At 34.5% G+C, this 21,315-nt stretch overlaps 5 protein-coding genes across 5 annotated transcripts; 4 read left to right on the top strand and 1 right to left on the bottom strand.

Moving 5' to 3' along the window:
* Positions 1–4,716: 4,716 nt before the first annotated feature.
* On the top strand, positions 4,717–8,025 carry LOC131638412 (probable polygalacturonase). Its single transcript, XM_058908975.1, has 5 exons — positions 4,717–5,325; positions 5,730–5,850; positions 6,147–6,321; positions 6,689–6,759; positions 6,916–8,025. The coding sequence occupies exons 1-5, from the start codon at positions 4,888–4,890 to the stop codon at positions 7,539–7,541; spliced, it is 1,431 nt and encodes a 476-aa protein (XP_058764958.1). The 5' UTR covers positions 4,717–4,887; the 3' UTR covers positions 7,542–8,025.
* Positions 8,026–8,155: 130 nt separating this feature from the next.
* On the top strand, positions 8,156–9,125 carry LOC131638413 (germin-like protein subfamily 3 member 4). Its single transcript, XM_058908976.1, has one exon. The coding sequence runs from the start codon at positions 8,281–8,283 to the stop codon at positions 8,953–8,955; it is 675 nt and encodes a 224-aa protein (XP_058764959.1). The 5' UTR covers positions 8,156–8,280; the 3' UTR covers positions 8,956–9,125.
* Positions 9,126–13,969: 4,844 nt separating this feature from the next.
* LOC131638427 (F-box/kelch-repeat protein At3g23880-like) lies at positions 13,970–15,638 on the top strand. The gene is made up of 2 exons (XM_058908995.1): positions 13,970–14,092; positions 14,904–15,638. The coding sequence occupies exons 1-2, from the start codon at positions 13,970–13,972 to the stop codon at positions 15,636–15,638; spliced, it is 858 nt and encodes a 285-aa protein (XP_058764978.1).
* A 1,596-nt stretch (positions 15,639–17,234) lies between these two features.
* LOC131638421 (NAD(P)H-quinone oxidoreductase subunit O, chloroplastic-like) lies at positions 17,235–18,393 on the bottom strand. The gene is made up of 6 exons (XM_058908987.1): positions 18,120–18,393; positions 17,971–18,026; positions 17,815–17,880; positions 17,690–17,731; positions 17,504–17,563; positions 17,235–17,395 (listed from the first exon to the last, which is right to left on the bottom strand). The coding sequence occupies exons 1-6, from the start codon at positions 18,349–18,351 to the stop codon at positions 17,366–17,368; spliced, it is 486 nt and encodes a 161-aa protein (XP_058764970.1). The 5' UTR covers positions 18,352–18,393; the 3' UTR covers positions 17,235–17,365.
* A 139-nt stretch (positions 18,394–18,532) lies between these two features.
* On the top strand, positions 18,533–21,117 carry LOC131638420 (ABC transporter I family member 10-like). Its single transcript, XM_058908985.1, has 6 exons — positions 18,533–18,676; positions 18,758–18,929; positions 19,007–19,093; positions 20,262–20,387; positions 20,474–20,596; positions 20,775–21,117. Exons 1-6 carry the CDS (start codon positions 18,597–18,599, stop codon positions 20,982–20,984), a joined length of 798 nt encoding a protein of 265 aa, XP_058764968.1. The 5' UTR covers positions 18,533–18,596; the 3' UTR covers positions 20,985–21,117.
* Positions 21,118–21,315: the final 198 nt, after the last annotated feature.

Below are 21,315 nucleotides of genomic sequence, written 5' to 3'. Positions count from 1 at the left end.
TATGATGAAACATAAATAGTGTATGAATAAATAGTTATAGAATGAAACATAAGTACTGTATGAATAAATAGTTATAGAATAAAACATAGGTACTATATGAGTAAATAGTTATAGAATGAAACATAACTAATGTATGAATTAATAGTATCAAAATTGTATAATATTTTTATTTATCATACGATTTGTTTGTTATTTATAAAATTTAAAATTTTAACGAGACAAGTTAATCAATGATCAACATATATTTATTTATATATAATATAAAATAATTGAAATATTAAAATTTAAAACTTTAATGGGTCAATTCATTTCAAATACGAAATAATATATTATAGATACACACGGGTACTTATATGGTATGCGCATATGGTATTGATATTAACACATTTAATTAAATATTAAATAATAACGAGAATTAGTTTATTATTTTTAAAAATATTTTATAAATAATTCCAAAAAAAATTATATATAGAAATAATTAACTGTTGATTCAAATATTCTTATATATGGAATAATATATTTGATTGGTAAATTGATTTTATTCAATTATATTAAATAGTTATTACTAATTGAAATTATATAATATGATTAAATACTTATTCACTATAATTTGTCAATTTAAGATTTTTATTATTATAAAACATTTTAATTATCATCAAATATTTTTAAACAATATTATTTTTATAAACAGAACTAAGTTTATTATTGATTAATATATTTTTATAAGTAGTGTCAAAACAAAAATAATATTTATTATTTTTATAGACGGGAAAAATATATTGTTGATTCAAATCCTAATTTCTTATAGACGGGAACATGACGTTATTGATCAAAATATTGAATATTAAGGACAACATAAAGTTATTAATCAAAATATTTAATATTAACAAAAATGTGAAATTAATGATCAAAATATTGAATATTAACGAGAATATTAAATTACTGATCAAAATATTAAATAATAACGGGAGCATGAAGTTACATATCAAAATATTGAATAATAAATGAATTTATGTATATTGTAGGCTAAATTACAGTTTTGGTCCCCCTATTTTGGCCAATTCACGAAATCAGTCCCCTTATTTATTTTTTAAACATTTTTGGTCCCTCATGTCCATTTTTCGTCCAAAAAATATTGATTTTTTCAGTTTTTTGTATTCCTGGAATACTTTCTGAACGAGAGAGAACGTAGAGAGCATTTTTTTGGAGAATGAAAGAGATGAACGAGCAAGCTGAGAGAAAAAGACGACGATCAAAGAAGACGATTAAAGGAGGAAAACATCGTCAATAATTAATATTTCTTATTCCAAGTCAATAAAAGTATGCTACGTATCTAAAAAATAATACACAACGGTGTTTTTTGAATGAAAAATGGACATGGAGGACCAAAACTGTTTAAAAAATAAATAGGGAGGACTGATTTCATGAGTTGACCAAAATAGGGGGACCAAAACTGTAATTTAGCCTATATTGTATATGAAAATAGTTTATGATTTTTTATAGATATTAAAAACACTATATTTTAAATATATTAATTAGTATTTATTTTTATTTCTATTTTGTAATTATATTTTTTGAAATTGTATAAAATAGGAGTATTGAGTTTTTTTTTTTACCGAATAGGAGTATTGAGTTATGCATGATTATAATTTGTTTTTTGGTATAATGCATGATTACAATTTTGAATTCGTTAGATTGCTCTTAACAAGAATTCAAAATAATCACAGACGACACCAATTTTGAAGGTGATTGTTTTTCTTGTTCTACTTGGTTGGTTGTATCTTGCTGTCCAAGATTGTTGGAAACAAGTAAGTCACTTTGAGAGGATTATTCTCTTAGTGGACTTAGTGTAAAATCCAAGAGGATTGTTCTTGGTCCAAAAGAATTGTTCTTCGTGTTTGTGTGGGTCTTGTACAAGTCACAAACAATAGTAAAATCTCTTTCATGTTAAAAGGGGACTGGAGTACTCTCAGATTGTGAGGGGAACCATGATATATCCTTGTGTTGTTTATTTTTCTGTACTTTATTGCTTTCATAACTTCATCGTATACTAGAAAAATAATCACCTTCATTGTATAAAACCAAAAAATTTAAAGTACCTAATTCACACCCCTCTTAGGGGCATTCTTGAACTTACGTATATTTATAAAGTGTTGAATACATGTATTTTGGAAGTGTGAGGAATTGTTTTGGTTGTATGTTAATGTACATTGCTTGTTATTATATATTTCTATAGTGATGTGAATCCTCACCTTCTATTAGAATGATGTTTTGCACGACATCGCTCAGGTACCGAGGAGTAAAGATGTTTGCTTACGAGGATTAGTAGGAGAGCTATTCCCTTGTTTATCACATTTCGTAGGTAGAGAGTTCATGCTCTAGTTATGTAACACGATGATCGTTTGACTCATGTTTTATTGTTTATGTTTTAAGAGATGTTGTTATACTCTCTTTATATTTTGGATATGTTGAGTTTACGTGATATGTGGTCTTAGTGCCTAATGCTTGTATGCATGACTTTATGTTATGAGAATTTATTACTGGTATCATTCTATTATTCCGTTGTGATGTGCATATGAAACATGATGAAAATGTGTGTGATGAACATGAATATATGCAATTATGTTGTTTTGTTTTATTGTATTTCGAAGTACATGTGACGCTCTCTTCGATATGCATGCTTTTACTCTGATTATGTAATATATTTGTCGTAGAGTTTAGAGGGTGTTACAGCATACTCGACAAATTCTCGTCCTACAAAGCAGAGACAAGAGTTTGGGAACAATTGTTTTGGGCTATTTGCAAGACTCATAGAAAAATGTCTAAGAGTGACATCAAACGAAAGAGCACATGGACTAAGTGTTCCCTCAATCCACAAAGGGCAGTTGATTTTGTCCTCTAAATGCATTGATCATCGTCTGATTAAATTCAACAGTTCTCCGCACAACACGTCTCCCCTCATGCTAAAGTTTTTAACCACTTAGACCATGTACAATGGGGGTGTTGAAAAACAAATTCAATTGTTGAATCCTTACAATGAGGGTGTTGAATAGGGTGTTTAAAGTGATGTGTATTAATTGGTGTTGAAAGTTTTCAACATGTTGAATGTGGAAAGAGTGGGGTCCACGAAATACTATGTAAAATTTTATTGGTTGTTTTGAATGTTTAAATTTTTTAGTGTGTTGTGAATGGTGGTGGAATAGGATGTTGAATTTTATTAAACAAAATCATTGTAGTGAGTATAAATTGAATGTGTGTTGAATTATTAGGTGGAAGAATGAGAAGATGATGTGTAGTATAAAAAATGAAAAAAAAGAGTGTTGAATAATAAAACCATTGTACATAGCCTTATATTATATAAGAAAAAAACGCGTCATTTCAGATATTTAAATTTATTCTTACTCTCACATTATTCTGCATTCTCTCACTGATTTGGACTATAAAATGTTAACCATACATATCAACATTCTCTCGTCCGCACCGAAAACTTGCTTTATTAATATAAAATATCATCTCAATATTTTATCAATCCTTTCTGATTCTCAATAGAAATATTTTGTATAAGTTCGAGAATCACGTTTATGGTGAGTGTCTTCTAGGCTATGTTTGGGAGTTTGGAGGTGAGGGGAGGGGAAGACTCCCAAAAACGAAATTTTAAAAAAATATACTCCCTCCGTCTCATAATAAGTGTCCCATTTGAGTAATGCGCGGTTTTTAAGAAAATGATTGGATGTGTTGGTTTTAGTAAAAAAGTTAATGTCATTTACTAGAATACCCCTATTAATAGTAGTTGAATAACGTGAAAGTTAATAAATAGGGGTATAATAGTGGAAAAATAATAATGATTGATGCATTTGAATTGTAAATGGACAATTAATTTAAGACAAGGAAAAACTGCAAATATGACACTTATTATGAGACGGAGGGAGTAGAAAAATATTTGACATTTTTTGAAAAAATGATTTTGTTTAGAATGATAAAAGAGTCATTATTATTACTAAATTTTTAATTTTCAGAATACTATAACAACTTAAAAGATATTTGAAAAATTTATGTGAGCCCTTCAAAACCCTCTAAAATCCTCCTTAAATACAATTTTTGAGTTCCCTCATTTTATGGGATTTTTGGTGTTATGAATAAACTAAAACCCTCCAAAATCCTCCTACCCAAAATCTTTTTATCCTTTTCATTCAATTCTTTCTATTTTCCAAAACTCTCCCCTTTCTTCTGTCCAAATTCCCAATCATAGCCCTAATGTATTTTATTGTAGGATGATTGTGTTCTTGACGAATAATTTAAAAATATTTTAGAATTTAATTTTTGAAAATAGTTTTTTTTTCTAAAACATCTCGCCACCGAGCATTTAACATTTATTATTTTTATTAAAAAAATGATAAAATACATCACATGATAATGTAACCAAAAAAGTATCACATGACAGTGTTTAGAGCGCACTATTCTACCAATGCAATGCCAGCTTAGCTTCCATGCACCATACCATAAATTAATCACAACGGATCTGATCCAACCCCCTTAAAATAGCATTAGCAAAGTGGAGAATGCAGAGAAAGCGTACGTTAACGGACCCGCACTCGATTTGGTGAGAGGGAGTGATACACGCCGCGGATTGACACAACCTCGGAAACAGAATCTTCTTATTTGGACCCCACCCCTGTTTTTTTTCTTTATATTATTATTAAATTATAATTATATTTTTCTAACGCTCTCTTCCACATCGTGGAAACGCGTTTCAATATATGCAATAGTAGTGCAACACGCACTTCCTTCCACTTTCCCGTGCTTCTTCTCCATCCCTCATCACCTTCTTCTTCTTCTTCTATTTCTATTTCATCAAATACTCTTGAACGATTCACGTAAATAATAACAATGGAATCGGAGAAAACAACCACTCTCAATCTCATCTTCGGACCCTACACCAGACCTTCATACCCAATCCTCCTTCTCATCTTCACCTTCCTCGCCATCCTCTCTCTCCAATTCTCCTCCCGCTCTCTCTTCCCCCTCTCAATCCTCCTCTCCCAATCGCCACAGCACTCCCTCGATCCCACCACATGCTCTTCTTTCTTTCACGAAGTTCCTCCCAGAAAAATCATCAAGTCGATCGTTGATTTCGGCGGCGTAGGTGATGGCAAAACCTCCAACACCCAATCGTTTCGAAACGCGATTCGATACATGCAACGCTTTCAAAACAAAGGTGGGTCCCAGCTTAATATCCCCGCTGGAACGTGGCTTACTGGTAGCTTTAATCTCACCAGTGATTTCACGCTTTTTCTTCATCACGGTGCGGTTATTTTAGGTTCTCAGGTATATTTTTCTTTTTTTCCAAATTATATTATTCAGTATTAATATATTATTACTAGAAATGAATTGGACTTTTCAGCCTCTGCATGTGATTTTCATTGTGTCTTTTAGCGAAGAAAGTTGAAATAAACCTATTTTTTTGTTAAATGTTTGTTTTATGCCGTGTTCTCATTAAATTTTCTGTTGTTTTCTGTCTATCTTTATTAGTAAAAGTTGTGAGATGTTGCTTTTGATTTGTTTATGTTTCAATCACATGGAACCCACCAAATAACATGATGGTTGTTTTCACTTTTGACACCCCAGTGATTTTTATTTATTTATTATATTAACTTGTTTATGGTTTTAGAAATATGATGAGAGTGTGGTTTTTTATTTATGAATTTAAAGTTTTAGATTACATTTAACAGGATCCAAAAGAATGGCCTATTATTGAACCTTTGCCATCTTATGGAAGGGGAAGAGAGAGGTTAGGAGGAAGACACATTAGTCTTATACATGGGAATGGAGTCCGTAATGTTGTAATCACAGGTAAACTAAAATAGTAGTACTAGCTTTTTCCATTCTGTATAATAGTACTATTTTCAAAGGGAAAAAGCCAACAACTTATTTTGCTCAAGTTACACTATATGGTTGGTTCCATTAAAGCACTGCAGCTGCTGCCATGTACACTAGACACGACAAACACGTCAACATTGATAATAGTTTTAAAAGATGAATAAATTGATACAAGTGTGTTTCGGACACCAGACACGTCTTTAATATGAAGTGTTATGCCACACATAATTATTCGTCGTATTGTTTATATTTATTATATTATTTTGTAGGAGAAAATGGAACAGTTGATGGTCAAGGGAGGATGTGGTGGGAGCTTTGGTGGAACAGAACATTGGAACACACAAGAGGCCACCTCCTTGAACTCATGAACTCAGAAAATGTTTTAGTTTCAAACCTCACCTTTAGAGATTCTCCTTTCTGGACCATCCATCCTGTTTACTGCAGGTTTGTGTGTTTTTATGGGCTATTTGTTTCTTCTATAAATCAACACTGTAGGACTATATAAAGGTTTCGGCAAACTATCAAAAAGGGTCTTATTTGGATAAACATCTTAATTTGAATTAAGCGCTTAGAGTATAGGCACTTATCTTATAATTGTTTATTTATAAGCTATTTTTATAACAAACAATATAATAAAGTCAAATTATTTTTATATAAGTGATAAGCTATTTTCATATGCTATCCTAGAGAGCTTATGAAAATAAGCTAAAAGCAATTTATGGGCATGGTAAAACTTGTTTCTATAAGTTCTATAGCTTCTGTAACTACATAAACACTTCGAGGTCTAATAAAATGCTATGTTTTGATTCAGTAATGTTGTGATCAAAGGGATGACAATCTTGGCCCCTCTTAATGCCCCAAATACTGATGGCATAGACCCAGGTTTGTTCTTTGCTATTATTTACCTCTTTATTAATTGTGTTCTGTTATCCACCTTGCCTGTTGGCTTGTTTTGCACAAATTCAAGTGAACAAATGTTATGCATAAATCATTTTATAGTATCTTACAAGTAATTTTCCTTATCTCGTGATTTTTCAGACTCGAGTACCAACGTGTGTATTGAAGATAACTACATAGAAAGTGGGGATGATCTTGTAGCCATCAAGAGTGGTTGGGATCAATATGGAATCAACATGGCTAAGCCTAGCACAAACATCATAGTTAGAAGAGTTTCAGGCACTACCCCAACTTGCTCTGGAGTAGGAATAGGTAGTGAGATGTCAGGTGGAATTTCAAATATTATAATTGAGAATTTGCATGTGTGGAACTCTGCAGCCGGTGTTCGTATAAAATCTGATAATGGCAGAGGGGGGTATGTAACAAATGTGAGTATAAGCAATATAAGAATGGAGAGAGTGAAGATACCAATTAGGTTTAGTAGAGGTTCAAATGATCATCCTGATGATGGATGGGATTCAAAAGCTGTACCTAGATTTAAAAATATTTCAATCAGCAATGTGGTCAGTGTAAATTCAACAAAAGCTCCGGTTCTGGAAGGTGTAAAGGGTTCATCATTTGAAGGCCTGTGCTTCAAAAATATTACTCTTCTTGGTGTAGCCTTATCTGCTAAATGGCGCTGTGAATATGTCGCTGGTTTTGCTAATGGCGTGTTCCCTGTTCCGTGTCCTGAGTTGCAGAACAATGGCACTTCATCATGGTGTTGACTTTACTGATTCACTGAGTGCGGATCGTGAATGGTTTGAAATTTCAGCATTGTTGAAAACCAGATCAGTTGACTCACATTGTTGCTTAATTGAGAAGTTTTCTCAGTCATGCTCAAACGGATTATTTTGCTACATGTGAGAAATGAGTTGCAATAACGGATTGGGCTTGTGAAGCCTGAAATTATACAACATGAGACCTTCCTGCCTACCTCTGACATGGACTAATAATCTGACTGGTTTCAGATTTGCGACTGAAATGTATATGATTACCGTGAATTTGATTGATATATCATGTCAAGCCCCCTATCTAACCCTGGTTGGTGCTATATTATGCGGAGTTGCACCTTAATTTTAGAGGTTTAACCAATGATTTTTTCTGTTATACTTGATTGTTTTCTTGAACATTATTTGTTACTGTTGTACAGACAGTTTATTCCCTGGGAGAGAACCCAAACATAAATACAGTATAGACAAATTTGACTCAGATTTAATCTCTTTATTATTACTCTTAGATACTGAAAATTTTATTCTGAAAAAATTATTTATTTATTCAATATTTTTCTTTAAAGCAACGTCCTTCCTAGTAAATCCAGCAGTGAACTCCAAGACTGTCACATAACTTATATTTCTTGCAACCCCAAAACACTCATCTTCAAAGACCTGTTACATCATTCAAGATTCAAGACCTTACAAAATGGTATATTTGCATAATTTGTATTGACAAAAGCTGAGAATCAAGATGAAGATGAAATCCTATTCTTCATTTTTCTTCATGTTCCTCATTGCAGCCTTTAGCAGCATACAGGTAAGCTTAGCAGACTGTGATAATCTACAGGACACATGCCCCACATCAGAAAAAAAGACAGCATTCATCGATGGCCTCTCCTGCAATAACCCAGCTAACAAATCTGCTCATGATTTCAAGACCATGGAATTAAGCAAAGCTGGTTCGAGAGACACGTTTGGTTCATCAGTCAACATTGTCACTGCTTCAAAGTTCCCTGGCCTCAACACTCTTGGGATCTCAATTGGTAGAACGGACATTGAAGCGGATGGAATTGTGAACCTCCATAATCATCCAAGAGCTAGCGAGATGATCTTTGTTAATGGAGGTGTATTAGAAGTTGGGTTTCTCGATACACAAAATAAGCTTTTTCAGAAGGCTTTGAAGGAAGGTGATGTGTTTGTGCTCCCTAAGGGCTTATTCCATTACTTTCTAAATCGTGGTGTAGAAGTTGCAACTGTGTTCTCTGTGTTTAATAGCCAAAATCCAGGGTTCCAATCTCTTACACCCAAACCTTCCATTTCTGAATCAGTTGAGAAGATAAAGAGGAAGCTTATATCACTTTCTGAATTAGAGCTTGATAGTGTAAATGACTCGAGTTTGGCTGTGTCGGAGATTATTTACAGTTAGACGTCTCAGTGTTTTGTATCATGATTTGATTTGATTTGGAAATTTACTTTCACAACTTAGTTCTATTTGCTGCATAATGTTACTATTTACATTGAAGGCATGCTATATCAGTTGCTGGTATTGTGGCTATTGATGATATGGATTATGATAATAATATTTGTAGTTTGAAATCTGATTTTCTCAACTCCTTTTTTCATTTGCATGAGTATTATACAATATTTCTCTTCCTTCATCAACAGGTTTCTTGCTTTCTATATCCCCTCTTCTCTTTCATATTTACTTTTTCTTAAGAATTGTCTATGTAAAATAGTATACATTTGGATTAGAGAAGTAATTCAACTGGTTTCAGCTAGTAGATCTAAAGATTAGAGGTGTTGTACATCATGAATTCAATATCGAACAAAAAAGAAACAAAAAAAAGTTTAACTCCCAACAATTCGTCTAATAAAAAAAAATCTTACACATTATTCAACTAGATATCAGTATCACTAATAACATGATTGTGAAGTATTTAATAAAATAATATTATGAGCTATGCAAATGATAAAATTTCATTGGATATTAGGGTGGTTTATTTTAAATTATCAATGGATACAAATTAGAATTTTAGAAAGTCAGATAAAATAATTAGAACTTTAAGAAAATGCTTCAATTAAATTTCAGTTATTTATATTAAAAAGTTTATTATTTTTAAAGTCATTTTTATAAATTTTATGGGTTGTTGGAAAGAAAATTTAGAAGGGTCTAAGGTTTAGATAAAAATATATTAAAGAAATAAATATAGATTTATCATTCCTAACAAAAACACTAAAAGACCCTCTCCCCGGACAAGGATGTTTTACATTTTGGGAAATTACAATAATCGAAAATAGAGTCCAGTCAAATATATAGTCATAATACTCGGGTGTGATATCCCTTAAGCATCTTGCTACTCTGGACCTCATGTTTTGGGAGACTAAGTACATTTTGGATATGGGTAGCCTGTTGTAACCAAGTTAAACATTGCCCATATCCAAAGTACAGCGTGACACAGACCGTCAGTGGACGGGAAAACTACGACCCAACATTTAGGAGCATTTAAAAATAGGACCAGACATGTTACCTTGCACAATGATCACTGTTTGAATGGATATGAATATTTATTATACCACTTAAATGACATTTAAGCCTTGATTCTAGCTCATGAGAAGAGAAGGAGCATATAAGAGGTACGCGACGAATCAAGAAAGGACAAACTCAATTCTTATAGATAGATCACTCATTGTGTTTCTTTATGACCAACATTAAGGGAACTATCCAATTAGTGATTTTTGCACAAACATTTGGTGCCTACCGTAGGGCTTTGATAAAACTTATTTGGGTCACACAACGACATTTCAAACCATTGATCTCACCATATGACAAGAGAAAGAAACAACAATCAGGGATTATAGGCTTTCAAGGAGGAATTACATACTGTCATGGAACACCTATGCCACTAGAACGAACTATTATAAGGCATCGTGCACGCCTTGCAGCAAAATCAACATCAACCTCCACTAGAGGATGAAGAGTTGGAAGATCAGATCGACCTATAACTGCCGACAGTGGAAATTTGGGACGATCAAGTCCCAAATAATTTCAAGCCACCTCCGTTGGCCTTTTTTACGGAAAAAGTGGTCCTCATGAGCATCTCATAACGGTCAATATTCAAATGACCATCATCGGAGCTACCGACTCACTGAAATGCAAGCTGACAGCGAGCACGTTGAGGATTTCGCATTATACTGGTACTTGAGCTTTCACAGGTTCTCCGTAACCAGTCATCAAGATTTGGCCAGGAAAATGATACATCAATTCTCCGTCAGCAACACAAAAAGGTGTCGACCAAAAGTCTTTTCAGTATCCGCCAAGGAAAGGGTGAGTCGTTATGAGAGTAGCTGATTCGTTTTAATGAGGAAACCATTAAGTTCGCCACCCTAATTATAAGAGATGTTTGGGGGGGGGGGAGTTTCTGAGCGGCCTTAAAGTAAGGCACTTTAACAAGTCCTTAGCCCAGAAATCTGCGAAAATAATGGAGGAGATAATGGCACGAGCAGAGTGTTACATTAAAGGGGGTGAGAATAATGCAGAGAATATGACAGCGGGGAAAAAGACTGGGATTAAGCACCTTCGTAGGAGAAAGCATCATTTAAAGCAATCGTAGACCGTATGAATATTTCACCCCCTTGAACATAAAACGAGAAAGAATTTTGTAGGAGGTCTGCCATACAAAGATCCTTTCTATGTCGAACCCTCCCAAGGGGAACGTGATGGAGTGGATATTGAGAAATGGTACAAATACCACAGAGTGCAAGGTTACCATATTGACGTCTATCGCCACTTGAAGCATGTAAACAGGAAATGATACAAAGATGACATCTTTAGAAATATATACATGATGGATGTCAAGGCACGGATAGAACGATATCTCCACAAAAAGAAGCCCAAGGAAGAACCTCTCTGACCAAAAGGGCTCAAAGCATGAAAGAAGAGTGGGAACAGAGTGTAACATGCCATACGTTGAATATAATAGGTGGAGTATTTGTAGGCGACAGTGATTCTAGCTAATCTAGAAAGAAATATGTATGATAGGTGATGCATGTTGCCAATGCTCCTTTCACCGAGTTAATAGCCCCGATCACGACCGTCAATTTCTCTCACAGAGACGCTCAGGGTATAATTTTGCATGAAGACGATCTAATGGTGATCAATATCCAAATACACAATTAGAATGTGAAAAGATTATTGATTAATCCTAACAGTTCGATGGATATCCTCTATTGGGAGGCCTTCCAAGGATCAAAGTTGGACTCAAAACTCCTTCAACCATTCAAATGATCACTAGTAGGCTTCTTAAACGAGCAAGTGCAGGTTCTGGGTTATATCACCATTGCAGATGAAGGCACATTCAAAGCTCGTATGTTAAGGATGCAGCTCCTCACAATAAAGTTTGAGAATCTTAGAATAAACGAAGATGTCCAACTTATATTAAATGCTTTTGTGATGGGTAGCTTTTACTTATCTCTTTCTAAGACTCTTATCGCATTAATTCATAAGGTAGACTTCCCCCAACATTTTAAGGAATTCAGTCCCATTAGCTTGTGCAACACTATTTACAAGTTTATTATGAAGATTATGGTTAAACAATTGCGTCCGTATCTAAATTAGATAAATTTACCTTTCTAGAGTAGATTTTTGCCTGGTAAAGGGACAATTGATAAAGCCATTATCCTCTAAGAAGCAATTCATCCTATGCGTAAATCTAAAAAGAACTGATATAATGTTCAAAATAGATCTTGAAAAGGTCTGTGAATGTTAATTTTGATTTCTTGAAATTTTATTTGCAGCAAAACATGTTTTCTCCCATTACTATAAAGTTGATCATGCATTGTGTAACTAGCTACTCTATGTCCATTCTTTGGAATGAGAGATAACTATCGAATTTTGTTCCGACTAGAGGATTACCGCAAGGTGGCCCCTTTTCACCCTATCTATTTGTTATCTGCATGGGACTTTTGTAATAGATAATCATCAGGGCAATCAATGAAGGCCATTGAAAACCTGTCAGGTCTACTCATAATGGACTCCATTTATCACATTTATTTTTTGCTAATGATGTTCTTCTTTTTGTGAAGGCTTCTAACTCCAAGGCACATATTGTTTTTGATTTCTTGAATCGTTTTGCCATGTTTTATACCCTTAAGTGAGTGTTGCTAAATCAAAGGGGTTCCTCTCCGCTACCACTAAGAGGGATAAAATTAATCTAATTGTCTCCGATACATGTATAAAGTGAACTCTTACTCTAGAAAAGTACTTGGATTTCTCTATGTTGCATGGTCATCTTCAACACAAAGACTTTGAGATCATAAAGGAGAAAATTAGTTAGAGGTTAGCATCTTGACAACATAAATTGGTAAACAAGTTTGGTAATTTGACCCTGGTTAGATCTGTTTTGAACTCCATCCCAAATTATTATATGCAATTGGCTTGGCTACCTTAACCAACTTGTGATTTTATTGATAGGATGACTAAGATTTTTTGTGTGGAAAGGTAGTTCAAACTCTGGTGTGCATCTCGTTGGCTGGAATAAAATTACTAAGCTAAAAAAGCCGAGTGATCTTAGGATCCAAAAAACAAGAGAGACCAATACTTCTATGTTGGGTAAGCTAGTTTGGGGTCTCCACCAAAATTGTGATGCCCAATGGATCTAAGTTTTGAAGCATACGTACATTAGTGAGGAATCGTTCCTTATTATAAAAAAGAAACTAAGATCAATTATTTGGAATGCAATTATGAAACCTATCTCTGCTCTTAAAGATGAATTTGAATTTTAATTAGAAGTTTACGACTCCTCTTTCTGGTTTTCCAATTGGCCTGTGGTAGGGAAATTAGCGGGGCATGTTCTCTTTATATGGATGGAAATTGGAACTTCAATTCATTACATACTAATATTTCTCCGACTGTTTATGACCGCCTGAAAGCGCTTTCCATTTGTTTGAATTCCCTGATGCCTATTCAATTAACCTGGAAAGACAATTTAGATGATATTTATAATGTTCGGGATGATCATAACTGACTTAACAAACTTGAATTTGTTCATAATACAATAGACAATGACTCTTGAAAATGCGTGTGACATATTCCCGCTTCTAAGAAGGAGAAATTCTCAAGAGCAAGAATAATGCTCGTACAAATTATTTAACAAACATGAGACTGTTAATGATGCGGCGTACTTTGCAGAGCCTCTGTTAGAATTATCACTCGTTGGTAGCTCAACTCATACTTGTGGAACTTTATTTTCTAAAATAATTTTATGCTTTTTTTTCTTTTCTTTTTCCCACGTGTAAAAAAAAAGACTCTAGTTCGGTAACAAAATGAACCTAGTTTTTTTTATAACAAACTCCACTCTAGTTTCCTAAAATACATACGGATCTTTAAAACACACTGAATGAACTACATTCACATTCACCTGTCGGAAACACGGTTGCTAATAATGGCGCCATGCAGCGAGAACAACGTCGTTTCTTCTTTGCCAACCACAGAGGAACCAACCTTGACCGGAGCCCTACCTACTCTTCCGTTTGAACTTGTGGAAGAAATACTATGTAGACTACCTGTGAAGCTACTCCTGCAACTCCAATGCCTTTGCAAGTCCTGGAATTCTCTAATCTCAGACCCCAAATTCTCAAAAAAGCACCTTCAAATGTCAAAGATTTGCCAGCAACAACACCACCTCCTCTTAAGCACCAAGAGCCAATCAGGTGAATTATGGCATTCCCCAATTCTCTCTTTTTTCAACAATGTATCAAACTCTACTATCACACCGAAGAAACTCAAGTGCCCGACTGACGACAATTATTTGGAAATTTCCTCTTGCGACGGCATCCTTTGTCTCACCAATACCATTTTGCTGTTTTGTGGAACCCTTTTATATTAGAAAATTCAATAGATTGTCTCCTTTAAACACTGAATGGGAAAATAATATTTATTCCCTTGAAGAAGTTCCTTGACTATGAAGCACGGACACCTCTAGGAGTAGGCGTGTCACGGTGTCCGACACGCGTCGGTGTCAAACACTTGTATGACACCCGTACGACACGTGTCGGAAAAGTCAAACAAGTGTCAGAAAAGTCAGACAAGTGTCTCCTAAAAAATGGTTTTTTTCTTTGCTCCGACACTCTTTTAATCAGTGTCCGACACTCGTATGACACTCATACCACAATTTCCGACAACTCAGACAAATATTTCAAACAAAAATTTGTTTTATTTCTTTGCTTCAAATCACATTTATATATTTTTTGGACAAATCTCACACACATCTAAAAGAGTTAAACATGTATTGAAACAATGTTATCAATAAAGAATTTCAGACATTAATTTTGATCAATATATGGATATATGAAACTCAAATATTAGCTTATATGTAGCGGTGTTGGTGTCCTATGTTTTCAACATTATCTGTGTCGGAGTGTCCGTGTCGTGTCGTGTCCCGGTGTCCGTGTCGGAGTCTGTGCTTCATACTTCCTTCTTTATACAGCTTTGGATATGACCATACCAATGATGTTTACAAGGTTGTTGCTATTTCTTTCCTTAACCATTCAGAAAAAGTAGTTAATGTTTATACTTTGGGTACGGACTATTGGAGGAGGATTAAGGACTTTGCATATTATCCAATGCTTGCACCAGGAGTATTTGTGAGCGGCGCTGTTAATTGGTTTGCATATGATGTTTCGAGTGGTTCTTATAGTATCATTGTTTCTCTTGATTTGAAGAATGAGTCGTATCAAAACCTTCCTCGGCCGAATTTGGAGAAGGGTTATTTCACTTTGGGGGTGTTAAGGGATTGCTTGAGCATCTTTGCAAACAATGATGTGTTTTTGAATATTTGGGTTATGAAAGAATTTGGAAATAAAGAGTCTTGGACTAAATTGTATGGTGTTCCTTACGTGGAAATTCCGGGTGTTGTTCATTACTATACCAAGGTTGTATATATTTCGGAGGATGATCAAGTGCTATTCGATGGTTATGAGTGGAGGAATCTCAATTTGAAGTTGGCTGTTTACAATGCGAAAACAGGTACTTTTGAGATTCCTGAGATTCCAAACCTCAATAAGATGGAGCCAAGAGTCTACACTGAGAGTTTGATATCACCATGTTCTTAATGTCGCGATGAAGATGCTATGCTGTGCTATCTCACTTGAAAATGAGATTCAACTTCAACATAAGTTAATTTATATTTTTGTTTTTAATTTTCTACTTGTTTTGATTCCCTGTGACATCACGGATCATTGTAAGTTAATGATTGATGGAATACAAGTTGACTAATTGTTGTTCTTCTTACTTGTTTTAGAGTTAAAGTTCTCTTATTGTGAATTGCATTTTAAGTAGTTGACAATCATGCATTGTTTTAGATGGTTTGTGGTTTGATTTTCTATGATTGAACTTACAATTCAGACGTTATATTGTCAGCTAAGTGTTTCTCAAATTTATTAATATTTGCTTAAAAACTTGCACGTTGCATTCTGAACAGGACTAAATGATAGTATAATAATACTATTTTGATGTTTATTTTAATATTCAACTTTGGCAAATATGCAGCCTTTTGAATATTGGATTTTTGGTAACTTTTCTCAATGATAGTTGGAACTATTTGTAAGAATTAGTATATCAGATACATATAACTAACCAAGGAATTGGAGGAAACAATGTATAGAACTTTAACATTGAAAACAATGTATTATAGCATTGTCTATGATTACTTATCTTTGTAGTTATATATTTGAAGTACCTACTACCGATTGTCATTTTAAACTGCCTTAAGCCTGTTCCACAATAGGGAAAGAGTCTAAAGTTGGAAAGGCACAGCCCATCTGAGATTTTAAAATTTATTAGATCGCATCATAGTTGATATATACTTTGGAAAATGTTCTAGAATGGGTGAAGCTCACTTTTAATTTTTTCCAATTCTGAGACTTATTTGGTAAATCATATCAGGAAAAGAAAATTCATTATTCTCCACCATCCTCAACAAAAGTTCTATCTGACAGTTCAGCTTATGGAACAAAAAAAACAGGTTTTTAATTGTATATGGAAGCATTCTGATGCATAGAGAGTGTGCCTTATCCGTGATGTCGTCAGTCAGCAAGGTGGGAGGGAAGAAGATGGCTCAGGTTCTACAGTTTAGCAATTTTAGTAGAGATATTCATTCTACTTTTCAGACATGGAAAATAAGTTGTGTATTTGCTAAAAGTACAATACATGGCAACTCCTAATGATTAGGGGCTGTCAAAGGCCTTTAGGATTTTTTGTGAGATTTAGAGTTAGCTCACACAGGAAGGTGAAAAGCTCTGGACGTGGTATTTGCATAATGGGATTGGATCCTTATCTCAACCCTTAGACTGAGGTATTTATAGAGGTTTCCCTGGATCTGGGGCAGAGAGAGGTTACCCACTCTCCTTGACCAGGTATGTGAGGAGGAAGGAATATGTGCTTCCTTGGATCGTGGGGGAGGTGTTTATCCTCTTTGACATCCTCTTTGGACCTGTTGTGATGGGACACATCATATCCCGCATCTGTGGAGAAGTGGGTGAAGCCCAATCGGGCAAGTTGATATGTGTATCTAAGCGACTTCAGGGCCCATTTTGGACGGCCTAAGACTTCAAGGAATACCTCACCCTCGCCAGTGTATTGGTCTTTAAAACCCCTTTGGTGGACTATCCTCTTTAAGGGCCCTAGTAAATTTATAATGCTAACAAAAATCTTGTATTTCAGTGCTTTATTTGACCTATTTGTGTCACAGGGGTATTTTAAATTAATCCAGTTGAATCATACAAAACTAGGCAAACATGAAATTGTATATATTACATAGTTCTGCACTCCATCTGAAAGATTATAGCCTCTCATAATTGAGCTTCTCTGACTGCAGTAAAAAAAGAAAAGACTCAGTGCTCCCAAAGCAACTAAATTGAAAAGAAATCAAGTGTTTATTATTAGATTGTAGCAGCCATCAGAACAAGTTAAACATTACCTTGATAAGCATGTATGTAGGAAGCCAAGCTGGAGCTGTTGGGATTCCTACCCATGCAATCTATGAGTTAAGCAAGGGTAAGCTTTTTGTATCAGAATATTACCGACTTAATTGCAAACACTTGACAATTTTACCATAATTGAAACTATATATACTCCTATAGCACACCATTGGTAAGTTACTTACAAGTGCATACTCTCCTGTTTCAAATATTCGCATATCCAGAACCTAGAAATTCAAGTTTAACACTTCCAATTAGAAAAACGCTTATTATATAAGTGATTATACATAAGTTTATCATACTTGTTTACCTCGCCACGGTCTTGATAAATGTAGTCCAATCCTTTGTAATAAGGTGGGTGTCCAACAGAAAGATACTGAAACATTAACCTCGTACATGTTCTGTTAGTATTCCTCACAGTTCAAATAACTACTATAAATGAAACAATGAATAATCATCTTCTTACATTGACGCTACTGAGATATTTCTCCTTGTCCACTCTCACAATCTGACCTTTCTTCACTGTCCACAAATTAACAAAAGTGAATCAGAGTCAACAATATTCACTATATAACATCAAAATTCAAATAAATAGTGATTGATCGGTCGACTCACTGGAATAAACAGGTTTCTTGGGAAGAGCCTTAGGGGCAGGAGTTGAAGACTGAGACGAGGATGTGGAAGCATCACTCTTAGTCTGTGGCTGTGAACTGCCACCCGGTTCACCGGCTTGAGCTGCACGAATCAACGGGAAAGAACAATGGCCATGTTTCCTTCTCAATGTTTTTGAAAAATGTGAAAGAGAAGGGAAGGAAGTGTAGTAGCAGAGATTCACACAGAAAGCCATGAAGAGTAAGAGAGACACAAAGCCATACAAACTATATAGATAAGAAAATAAGATGATACTCTTTTGTTTTATAGTTAGTGACAAAAATTCATGACACTATAGCATCACATAGAATTAATGATTAATTAGAATATGCCACATCAGATAAAAAAATAGGAATAATAATAATTTGATAAAATAGCCGTGGAATTGACGAGAAATAAAAGAAAAGAGAGAAAAAAATAGTAAAAATAAAAACTCATGCTATGAATCTCTCTTCTCTCAGTATTACCGCTCAGCATCGTGTTGCTCCTCTATATTCTACACTTCCTACTGCTGCTACTAGGTTTATCTAATTTCTGGATTTGTTTTAGTTCATTTTCGTTTGGGCATTTTCACAAACAGGTTGTGCGTTTGTATTTCGCAGGGGTAAAAGTGTGGATAGTGTTGCAATTGAAGGTCGTAATCTGAATTTTTCATTCACCGCGAGGCAAACCAAGGATGTACAGGCTCTTAGAGATTGCTCTCTCCGCATTCCTTCTGGGCAGTTTTGGATGCTTCTTGGACCCAATGGGTGTGGAAAATCAACACTCTTGAAGGTAAACATAGAAGCAACTATACTAACTGGTGTGATTAGAATTAAGAATAGTAATGTAACTGTGAGCTTTACATGCAGATTTTGGCTGGTCTATTGACTCCATCTTCAGGAACAGTATATGTGAAAGAACCTAAAAGTTTTGTTTTCCAAAATCCAGATCATCAGGTTTGGCTTTTTTTTTTTGTTGCTGGTTGATTGATTCATTGTGAAAGGAACACAATTTGAAGTTTCAATTTTGAATTTACTTTTGATACAATACTAGTGTAAAAGTTTAATATCGTCAGTGAATCATAACTAATCATATGTGTCGTTTTAATATCGTGCTATTGCTTCCTTGCTATCTGTAGACTCAAATTTGTATAGCTTGTCTAAAATGTAGTAGTTTGATCTGAAAAACAGGATAGGAAAGTCACTATTTATCCCTTAACATGGCTAACTATAATTAATCTGCTCAAGCCAACTTCGAGGCATTTTCCAACCTTTCCATTTGCCTTATTTGTTTATTTTGCAAGCAAACACTCCCTTCCACAGTTTTTATTGCCATTGCCACTGATCTGAGTCCAGGCTAACATCAACTAGTACCTGATCAACATTCTAGTGTTTTGATTGTCGTTACTTGATTTTCTGTAATCTTTTTTTCTGAAGAAATGTGCCTTTTTTTTCCTTAGCATCTAAAAGTTTAAGAAGTGGCAATGACAGGTTTAGTTGGAGAAAATGTTTTCACTAGTAATTTAACAGGGGTCTAGTTTATGGTGACTTAAGGGCATTGGTTTAGGAGTTAAAAAATGGAAACTATTTATTGATCAGTATGACATTTAACAGGGGTCTTGTTAAAGTTGATACAAGGTGCCTTGTGAAAGGGAAAAGAGAGGAGATTAACTTAGTTTACTGCATTCCATGTCAATTCTTCTCCAAACCTTCCTGTAAATTTTCCTTTATTGTTGAGCACAATAAATATACTTGATTTATCTTCTCTGCACGCTTTAATTAATAACAACTGATCATAAGAGTTTCATTGTCAATGGTGCTTTCTTATGAATTTGAATCATTCAATTAGATATATTTGCTAAAATACACTTGAAGTGAATCTTCATTTTAATGTTATCTTGATGTCTGCAGCGCAGATAAAACTGTTATGATCCAAAAAGAAAAAAAACCATTCACAACACAAAATGGAAAATCAAAAACTTGATTTTATTATCAATCTATAATTACTGAAAAAGATCCACCAATTTTAACTGTACAACTTGAATGTGCATCAGTGTATGTAAGGTCTATTTAATAATAATAAGTCTGTAAAGTGTGTAGTATAATTGTATTGCATTTGTTGCAGGTGGTGATGCCTACAGTCGATTCTGATGTTGCATTTGGTCTTGGTAAAATCAATTTGGCCGATGATGAAGTCAGATCTAGGGTGTCCCAAGCTTTACATGCTGTTGGTTTAGCTGACTACATGAAGGTAGTATGGACTTTGACTTGAATGCTAAAACAAATGTGTGAATTGTACGTATAATAAACGAATTTTCCCTCTGTTGCAATGATCAGAGATCTGTCCAAACTCTGAGTGGTGGCCAGAAGCAGAGGGTTGCCATTGCTGGTGCTCTAGCAGAAGCTTGTAAAGTTCTGTTATTGGATGAACTCACAACATTCCTAGATGAAACTGACCAGGTGATCTTTAAATTGCGATGTTCTATGCCATCATTGTCATTAGATCATGGTTCTGTCCTAATGATGAAATTGACATAGTATAACTTTTTACTTTTTCTTACTTGTGAATATGAGGGCTTTTGACGTTTCGGCGTAAGACCAACCCTTACTGATATATATTTTGCACTTTCCCTTTAAGGTTGGCGTTATCAAAGCTGTTAGAAACTGTCTGGATACTTCTGAAGAAGTTACAGCATTATGGGTCACCCATCGTTTGGAAGAACTAGAGTATGCAGATGGTGCAATCTACATGGAAGATGGAAAGGTAGTCATGCATGGAGATGCAGCAAGCATAAGACGTTTCATCGAAGCCAGACAATCTGCTTATATTAACCAGATTAATTCTTAAACAAGTCCTCTTTGTATCTGAAAATATGTCTTTTGTCAAGCATTGAAACGAATCTCAGCATGATTGAAAGGTTACATCACAGTATCACATTTTATTTTTCTCCTTTGAAAAATAAAACTCAGCATGATGGAAAGCTATGGTTGCCATACTTTTATTTTTTTAGTTGATGTGTAACTGAAAACTTAGAACAAGTCTAGTATCATAAAAGCATTAGAACTTTGACCTGAAACGCAAAAATTAGGTGATATTCCTTTCATAATTCATTGCAGAAATGTCAGCACGCCATAAGTTAGTGGATTCTAGCTGATATAAGTCTATTTTCAATGAAATT

This window comes from Vicia villosa, unplaced genomic scaffold (assembly GCF_029867415.1).
Source record: "Vicia villosa cultivar HV-30 ecotype Madison, WI unplaced genomic scaffold, Vvil1.0 ctg.002312F_1_1, whole genome shotgun sequence".
In the NCBI taxonomy this organism is placed as follows: Eukaryota; Viridiplantae; Streptophyta; class Magnoliopsida; order Fabales; family Fabaceae; genus Vicia; species Vicia villosa.
Note: the sequence above shows the minus strand (reverse complement) of the source record. Positions and strands in the feature narration are given on the sequence as shown.